At 46.4% G+C, this 9,624-nt stretch overlaps 1 protein-coding gene across 4 annotated transcripts in view; it reads right to left on the minus strand.

Moving 5' to 3' along the window:
- Tial1 (TIA1 cytotoxic granule associated RNA binding protein like 1) overlaps positions 1-4,708 on the minus strand; it is a 24,644-nt gene extending 19,936 nt beyond the window's left edge. The window contains exon 1 of one of the 4 annotated variants that reach the window (XM_006976997.4): positions 399-4,708. In XM_006976997.4, the coding sequence (XP_006977059.1) occupies positions 399-430 (32 nt within the window). In that variant the 5' untranslated portion in view covers positions 431-4,708. The remainder of the gene's footprint in view (positions 1-398) is intronic. The other 3 variants (XM_006976998.4, XM_015995896.3, XM_015995895.3) reach the window with 3 other exon arrangements.
- Positions 4,709-9,624: the final 4,916 nt, after the last annotated feature.

Genomic DNA, 9,624 nt, shown 5'->3' on the forward strand with positions numbered 1-9,624 from the left:
AAAGGATGCAGCCGAGGTCCCACCCCCGCCAAGCCCTGCCCCCGTGGAGACCCACAGCTCCCGGCTCAGCCCGGAGCCCCCAAAGCCCAGGGAGCACTGGGGCTCTCCCGGGTCTGACAGCCTCCGCCGTGCACAAGCCCAGTCTCGGAAGAGTGTGGAAAAGAGGGTTCGGGAGGGAGAGGTCGAGCCGAGCCCCAGACCCGACGAAGTTAACTATGTTCGGGGGGAAGGGAGGGCTTCCTCCTCTAGGAAAAGGGGGACAGGGGAGGAATGCACTTCGCAGCGCGCCACCTCAACGCCGGGCTCCCGGCTTCGGGTCCCAGTCTCCCGCTCCCTCCCTCAGCATCCCGCGTGCCCGGGCAGCTCGGTGCCTGGCACCCCCGGTCTCGGGTACTCACAGAGTCCGGGGCTGTCCGTCGTCTTCCATCATGGTGGGTGCGACGGAGTGATCCCGGGACAAGGGGGAGGGCAGGGTTGGGGAGGGGAGGGGGTGGGAAGGAAGGGGAGGGGGGCTCCGGGCTCCGGCTGGGGACAGAGGAAAAGGTACTGAGCCCAGCTCTCCGGTCCGCTCCCCCCAGCCCGCTCCGGACACTGAGCTCCAACCAGGAGGAGCAGGAGGAGGAGGAGAACGAACAAAATGGCCGCCGCCACCAGCCAGGCAGGAAACGCGGCAGGGCGCAGGCGCGGCCCGCCAGGTCACTGCTCAGGCCAGCTGCGACGGCCTGTCCGTCAAAAGTGGCTGAAAGAACAGAAAACTCGCAGAAGAGTACACCCTGACACTGGACACGCCAAACCACGTCGTCGCCGTGGGCCCGCTGGCCTAGCCAGCTCCAAGAGAGACAGGACACAGAGAGAAAAGCCGCGAAGTCAAGTCTCTGGGAACTGTGGTCCCGGGAAAGCGGGGGAAGCCCTCCGCCAGTGGCCTTCTGGGAACTGTAGTCCGAGGAAGACCGAGAGCCTGCCCGAGCGCGAAGGAGAGATTTCTGGGTAGTGTAGTCGTACGTGAGGAAGTGCCTTGATAATGCAGTCGGTGTGCCGGGAGAGAGCGAGGATTAAAAGGCGGGCGGCCGAAACGAGAGAGGAGCTGTCCGGGAAGTAAACTACAAATCCCAGAGTGCCTCGCGCCGGGGACCGCCCCAGGGCCGCTTTTAGCATCTTAAGGCTCTTCTGTTGGCCCAGTGTGAGCTTCTGCTCCGCCTCCGTCCAGCCCCAGAGCGGTTTCTTCAACTGCGGAGCAGGCGGTGTGATGGGTCCGCGTGGTTCCCCAGCCAGGCAACGCTGGCCTCAGAACTAATGGTCCGGGTTCAGCAACCGCCGTCTCACGCGACGGGCAGGAGAGAGGCAACTCTGAACTGGACCCGGGGGCACTGTGGTGGACATCGGGCTGCACCAGAGCCAGCCTCGTCTTTGAGCATGCCTTTCTAGTTTAGGTACACCGCTTGTAACTTGCTTTACAAATTCCAGAGGGATCGCTACCCATTATATCATCGGATTCGTGGGTGAGGGGGCAAAAGAGCAATCCCTCATGAAAATGACTTGTGCCTCTACCGCCCTTTCAAAATCCTAGTTAAAACTAAAAAATTCGCGTGGTGGCGCACAGTACTGCTGAGCAGGAGGATAATGGATTTAAGGCCATCCTGGAATTACATACCAAGATCTCATCAAAAACTAATAATCAGTGAAAACAGCAAAGAGGCTCAGAGCCTCAGACCTATGCTAAAACATGGTCTGGATGAGGTATTGGATATGGAGCGCTAGTCTTGAGTTACCAGAGCAAGAGAGGAGGTAGAGCCGGGCGGTGGTGGCGCTGCGCACGCCTTTCATCCCCGCACTCCGTGGAGCAGACGCAGGCGGATCTCGGTGAGTCGAGGCCAGCCTAGTCTACAGAGTGAATTCCAGGACTACCTAGAGAAACCCTATCTCAAAAAGAAAAAAGGGAGGGGGAGGGGAAGTAGAATCACATCAAGAATCTATTGGACTGAGGACTCAGAGCTTTAGCTGACCAGCAGTGAAGAGCCATTCAGAGGTTTCATCCTTTTTTAAAAAACGTTGAAGCGGAACGTGATGGCACACCCCTTTGATCTCAGCACTGGGGGAGGCAGAGGTAGGGGAATTTTTGTGAATTCAAGGCCAGCCTGGTCTACATAGTGAGTTCCAGGACAGCCAAGGCTGTTACACAGAGAAACTCTGTCTGGGGTCGGGGGTGGGGTGTTGTACCTAGGGATAGAACTACATTAATCATAACCATAATTCAATAACTGACCCATGCCCAACCCAAGATATATTTCTTGTTGCTATTGTAACAACTTATAAATTTAAACCAGCATGCATTATCTTACAGCCCTAGAGGTCAGAAAGACAAATTCAGCCAGGCATAGTGGTACATGTCAGCAAATCCAGCTCTCAGGAAGATCAGGAATTCAAGACCCTTTTTGAGACAGGGTCTTAGGTAGATCAGGCTGGCCTCGAACTCACTATGTAGTGGTACATGTCAGCAAATCCAGCTGTCACATTTAAGTCATCTTTTAGATTCATCTCCCTCTGCTTCCTCACTATGAACTCAATGTGACTGCTGCCTTACACTCCCACCGCAACGCCTGGTCTTCCATGATGGACTGTACCCTCCAGTTGTGAACCAAAATACCCTCTTCCTTAAGTTGCATTTGTTGGATATTTTGTGCCAGCCACAACAATGGAAAAAGTAACTAAAATCATACCCCAAACCTACATAGAGTTGCCTGTGAACAAAAATCAATCAGTCTTCTGTGGTAGGGAAGCACACAGCCACCAATTTAGGCACATAACTTTTTTTTTCAAAGATTTATATTTATTACATGTGTATGAGTGTATACCTGCATGTATGTTTACCACATGTGTGACTGATGCCCCTAGAGGTCAGAAAAGGGTGTGGGATCCCCTGGAACTGGAGTTACAGGTGGTTGTGAGCTGCCATATGAGTGCTGGGAACCAAACCAGAAGTCTTTGCAAGAGCAACCATACTCTTAACCGCTGGGCCATCTCTCCCGATGCCTCCAATCGCTTAGTGTTATCGCTGTACTCAGTGTCTCGCTGGAGAAGAGAAAAGCCAATGGCAGCCAATAAAGTTTTGGATTATCCCAAGTTTGGGGGTGGCTTGTAGGTCTGCATAGCTGCATACTGGAACCCTACCTTCTCTGCATGAGGCTTATGGATAAATGGGAAGTGGGAGGATGCCTCTGTGAGCCTGTGAAGGAGAGAGTCAGAATGAAAAACAGATTTTATCCCGAACAGAAAGAGGAAGAGCTTCAGAAATCTACAGAAGTGAAAAAAAGGATTGGAAAATAAAAATTGTATGTGTCCATGACACAGAAGGCAAGCTCAGCCTCAGCCATACAGTTCCCTGGCAGAGAAGGGGAGGCAAAATAGAAGCCACTTCCAAACGGTAAGGCAGATGGAAGCCAGGCAGTCCTATACCCAGGATAAGCCTACAACCCTCAGAAGCCTTACATCCAGTTGTGAGGTTTGATGCGACAGTAATTACCCCAGCGGAAAATTCAACAGCATAGAGAAATCCCATTTTGTCACGATGTATGACTCAGAGGGCAGCAGCCAGAAGCAATCTTAAAGGAGAATCAATTTTTAAAGACAGCTACCTGGGGACCTGAGATCAGGGAACATCTACAGAGCCTCAGTTTGACCTGTCAGAGCCCCCAGAAAAAGGGAGGTCCAGAGATGCAGTTGTGGAGGGCAGAAGAGCCGGTCACTGGAAAACCAAAGGGTGCAGGTGGCAGCATGTTGTTCTCAGACAGAGACATTGTTATGGGGGCCTGAGACTGGGTGGATCGAATTCTAAAGTCACCTGTCCATGACTCACTACTGTTTTTGCTTGAGAAGCTGGAGTTCCAAGGGATGTGAGATGCCCTCAACTATATCCCTTCAGCAGGGTGATTAGTATTCAGGAGGCCTTGAAAGTATTAAGACAGGGCCTCAGGCTGTACCAGTCTCTGCTGTGGCTGCTTCTCGGACCCCCATTGCACTTAGCAGACACCACTCAGCTAAAACACCAGTCACCCCATCGATGTGATTTAGAGAGTCACGGCAGAATAGAAAGCCTGCTCAGTCCACAAAATGTAAAACTTGACCAGCAGACATCCCTGTTTCACAAAAAAAGGAAAACAACCATGTTGAAAGACAGGTCTGGGAGACCTCAGACACTTAACCAATAGAGATTCAGCAACATCACAAGCCATAGGAAAGACCAGTCTCCAGTTCAGCTGACATCCCCTCCCCACCCTACATACAATGACAGTCTTTAATTTTTTTCTGAACTTTTTATTTTTTTTAGAGATTTTAAATTATGTGTATGTGTGTGGGTATGTGCACATAAAATGGTGGTTCCTTTGGAGTCCAGAAGAATCAGCTACCCCAAGAGCAGGAATTAGATGTAGTTGTTAGCTGCCCATCAATGCAGGTGCTGATACTAACTCGGGTACTCTGCAAGACCAGTATGTGCTCTTAACCCCTGAGCATCTCTCAGCCCGAGGTCTCTCAGGTTTTGAGGACCTGGAAAGAGGTTGCTTTTTTTCTTTTTTCTGTGACTTTTCTACATTTAGCAGAATTTTAAAAATTTTTGGTTTGTTTATATTTGTGATTTTTCTTCATATATTCATCTGATTTTATTTATGCATCTTTTACATTTGGGAAAATTTTATATTAAAAGACTTATTTTTAATTTATCTATATGAGTGTTTTACCCGAATATATATATAAGTGCATTGTGTACATGCATGGTACCTGCAGAGGCCAGAAGGTCTGGATCCCCTGGAACTGGAGTTACAAACAGTTGTAAACTGCTGTGTGGATCCTGGGAACAAAACCCGGGTCTTCTGCAAGAATTACAAGTGCTGTTAACCCCTGAGCCATCTCTCCAGTGGGGAAAATTGGTTTTCCTTTTCCTTTGTTTTGTCTTAAAGCCCATGCTAGTCTTGGACTCCTGCTCTTCCTCCCCACCCCTCCCGCTTGCTGGGTGTACAGACGTGCAGCTCTGACTGCTCCAGAGTTTCTTCTTGGTTGCTTTTGTTGTGCCTGTGTTCCCCCGTCTCAGTGTTTGGTAATATTTTGATGTTACCATTTTTTTATTTATTTATTTTTTTTTTTGGTTTTTCGAGACAGGGTTTCTCTGTGTAGCTTTGCACCTTTCCTGGAACTCACTTGGTAGCCCAGGCTGGCCTCGAACTCACAGAGATCCACCTGCCTCTGCCTCCCGAGTGCCGTGCCGGGATTAAAGGCGTGCAGCACCACGCCCAGCTGTGTCTTTTTACTTGTTTATTTAATATAGTTTTTATGTTTTGTTCCTCTTTACATTTATCTAATTTTGTTTTTGAACTTTTTAATTACTGGGAAATCTTTTCTGTTTTTCCTTTATTTTTTAAGTTTTTTTTTTTTTTTATATATAAAGTCTTGTTTGATTGGGGGGGGGGTGGCGATTATTGTTCGTTTGTTGGCTCTAACATTCTCCACAGTCAGAAAGCAGAGAGAGGTGCTTCTCGTGTTTTCTCCATTTTATTCAGTCAGGAAACTCAGTCCATAAAGTCGTGCCATCTACACCGAGGGCAGGCTTCTCACATCCCAATTCACCCAGTCAAGAAATTCCCACACAGACATCCTCACCGCTGTGAGGTGGACTGGACCTCCTCCAACTGAGAGCCAAAATCAACCCTTCCACCCTTCGGTTGTTTTGTCGGGAAAATTGATCACAGCGATGAGAAAAGAAACTAACACAGCTCGTGAATGAGATAAAGGAAGGAGAAGGGGAAGGGGGAAGTGAAGCAGACACGAGAGGAGAAACAAGACATGCTCAGAGACTTGTCTCCCAGGAGATTCCAGATCCTGGCAAGTTAACAACATTCATCACCACATTCACTATTTTCACACTTACCCTAAATAATTTGTAACTTCTCAGCTTGTTCTACAGGAGTATCACTATTTTCAGGCTTTTGGTCATTTGTGTTGTATTATGGGATATAACTGATTTTAAGTGTAGAACACAGGTTTTTTTGGCTTTGTTTTGTTTTTCAAGACAGGGTTTCTCTGTGTAGCACTGGCTGTCCTGGAACTCACTCTGTAGACCAGGCTGGCCTTGAACTCACAGAGATCCACTGGCCTCTGCCTTTCAGAGTTCTGGGATTAAAGGCACATGCCACCACAGCGCGGCTTTATCTCAGTTTTCATTTGAAGAGTTTTCAATGAAAGTTATATATAAGTTTACTCTGTTCCTGTATCTTTTCAGTTGTTTCTTACGTTCATACTTCAATAAGACCACACCTCCTAGTCCTCCCCAAACAGTTCCAACAGCTGGGGACCAAATATTCAAACATGACCCTGTGGGGGCCATTCTTATTCAAACCACCACACTTGGTCAGACTTGACTTTCTGTTCCAGGACCTTTCTGCAGGCCTTGTCCAGTTTTCGCCTGGTGGATTGCTGAGATGAGTGTTCACATAGACAGCTGTGCCGCTCACCTTTCCTCACTATGCCCGATCGGTGTAGATGACATATTCCTTCCTGCACACACCTGACTACTTTGCCAAACTGCTGACCTTTATGGTGCCTTTGCATAGCTTGAACTTTATCATCCTTTTGGATGGTCAAAAAAGGAGCATTGTACATTGTCTCAGCTCTCTGGAAAGAGGGGAAGACTTACTCTTCCTCTGAATATGGGAAGGTGCATCAAAATTTCTTTTATGGTTCTTCTGTCTGCTGTGTCCCAACAGTAGCTGCAAAAGCTAAACATCTGGTATGGCTTCACGCCACTGCTGCTTTAGCAGTTTGTTTTCTCCTCACTGGTGTTGTCCTAACTCAGGCACAGCAGCTGTGCCTTAATCTACTACTATCTCAGCTAGCAATTGCCATTCCACAGTTACCAGCCTGCTTCTCTAGCAGCAACCTGGCCACTCGGGCTACAGCCTGGAGAGAATTCTGCTCCCACAGGTACCACCCGACCCAAGGTTAATTTTATTTAATTAATGCAAATGCAAATGCACAGTGTGATCAAATATCCCCCAAACCCCCACGTGGTACTAGAGTTGAGCCTTCAAGAGTAAGCTGCTCTATCAGAAGACCCACCACTGCAGGAAGGAGCTACCCAAACCAAGAGACATGCAAATAGCAACACAGATACGTAAGAAACATGAAAAAGCAAAGCGCCATGGCTCCTTCAAAAGCTCATGCCTCCTCAGCTACTGAGATCAAATATACTGAAATACATAAAATGTTGGGTAAAGATTTTTAAAGTTCTCTAGTGAACATGATCGATGACTGAAAAAATTAAAATGGGGGGGGGGGGATTAGTTCGATTCAGAACCAAGAAAGGAAAGCCACGTGAGGAAATGAGTCGTTTAACAACGTGAAGAAAAAATAGCCAAAAAATTGGCATTGTGAAAGAAAATAGAAATGTTGAAAACAAAAAATAATCAATCGCCAATAGACTCAACTGAGCAGAGGAAACATCAGGGATGGAGGACAGAATACTACATTAAAACATCAGCAAGTGTGAAGGTTTTAAAAAAGTATGACCGTAATAACATGCAAGAACTGTGGAGTGTGAACGAGAGATCATGCCTGGGCTGAAGTGCTGACTCAGTGGTGAAGAGCCCTTGCCGCTCTGGCAGAGGGCCTAGGTTGGGTTCCCAGCCCTCTTACAGCAGCTCACAAACATCAGTGACTCCATTTCCACAGCATATGGCACCCTTTTGTCTTCCTTAGGCACTGCATGTATATGAAGCACCAAGATGTATGAAAGAAAAACGTACGTACGTACACATAAACTAAAATAAATATGAGAGCACACAAAAATGAAAATCTATGGTATAGAACCATGTAAGGTAAACAGTAAAGCATAGAGAATCTATTAAATAAAATAACAAGAAAGTTTCTAAAATCTTGAGAAATAAAGCACCAGTGGCGTTTAGCACCCCAGATAGACATGGCTAGAGAAGAACAACTCTACAATATATACCCAACATGTCAACAACACAAATCAAAAGTCTTGCAATAGCTCAGCTGGTAGCATGCTTGCCTAACTGCTTGAGATCAGTCTCCAGTGCAACAGAAACTGGCTATGGCCATGCACGCCTGTGGTTGCAGTACTTGGGAGCCGAAAGCAGGAAAGTCAGAAGTTTAAGATCATCTTCAGCCATATAGCAAGTACAAGGGCATACAGGGATATGTGAGAATCTATCTTAAAAGGAAAACATACATAATAAAAGCTGTGAAGAAAAACATTAACTCACCTATAAAGGCAGAAAATCAGACCTCATCAGCAACCTCAAATTCAGGGAAGCATAATAAGGTATATTTCATTCCTGAAAGAAAATGATTGCCAATCACAATTTCTGTAGCCAGTAAAGCTATCTTCTAAAATTTAGGCATTTCAAGTCAATCACAAACTAATACACTACATGGCCATCAGACCAGTGCTACAGAGATACTCACAGAGGAGGAAGAAGGTTTCAGTCACAAGATCACAAGAAATAATGAGTTTCATGAGAGGAATGGTTGAACAAAGAACTAAGAAGGAATTTCACATGACCTCTAATGCTAATAGAGGAGAAAGTAAAGAACAAACAGTAATCAATAAGAGAAACAACAAAATTACAGCGGTTAGTATGCATCTCCTTGAATATAAATGTATCCTTGAATATAAATGACCCCACCTCACCAATAAAGAGATGCAGACTGTCTGACTGGTTTTAAAAAACTAGATCCAGGTGCTGGGCAGTGGTGGCACACGCCTTTAATACCAACACTTGAGAGGCAGAGCCAGACAGATCTCTGTGAGTTCGAGGCCAGCCTGGTCTACAGAGCGAGATCCAGGACAGGCATCAAAACTACATAGAGAAACCTGTCTCAAAAACAAAACAACAACAACAACAACAACACACACACACACACACACACACACACACAAAACAAAACAAAACAAAACAAAAAAACCCTAGTTCCAGGCCAGCCTGGTCTGTAGAGTTTGTTCCAGGACCAGCCAGGGCTACATAGAGAAACCCTGTCTTGGAAAACAAAAACTAGATCCAACTATCCATTGCCTAAAGAAACATACCTCACTGATGAAGACACTACTAGACCAAGAGACAAAGGACAGAAAATCTAGCAAGCAAGGGAAAACTAAAAAACAAATTGGCATAACCATTCTGACTTCAAACCAAAATTAAAAGAGACAAAGACCACCTCTACATATTAATAAAAGGGGAAATGCATAAAGAAGACATTCAACAATTGTGTGTGTGTGTGCACATGTGTGTTTACATACATGGGTTCTGATACTGAGTGGTTTCAGTACCCTACTAAATAGGTCACACAAACTAAAATCAATAAAGAAATTTCAATTAAACATCATCATAAATCAAATAGTCTTTTTTTTTTTTTTTTCTTTTTTTGGTTTTTCGAGACAGGGTTTCTCTGTGTAGCTTTGCGCCTTTCCTGGAGCTCACTTGGTAGCCCAGGCTGGCCTCGAACTCACAAAGATTCACCTGGCTCTGCCTCCCGAGTGCTGGGATTAAAGGCGTGCGCCACCACCGCCCGGCAAATCAAATAGTCTTAACCAGTATCTTCAGGGTATTCCATCCAACA

This window comes from Peromyscus maniculatus, chromosome 1, assembly GCF_049852395.1.
Source record: "Peromyscus maniculatus bairdii isolate BWxNUB_F1_BW_parent chromosome 1, HU_Pman_BW_mat_3.1, whole genome shotgun sequence".
NCBI lineage: Eukaryota > Metazoa > Chordata > Mammalia > Rodentia > Cricetidae > Peromyscus > Peromyscus maniculatus.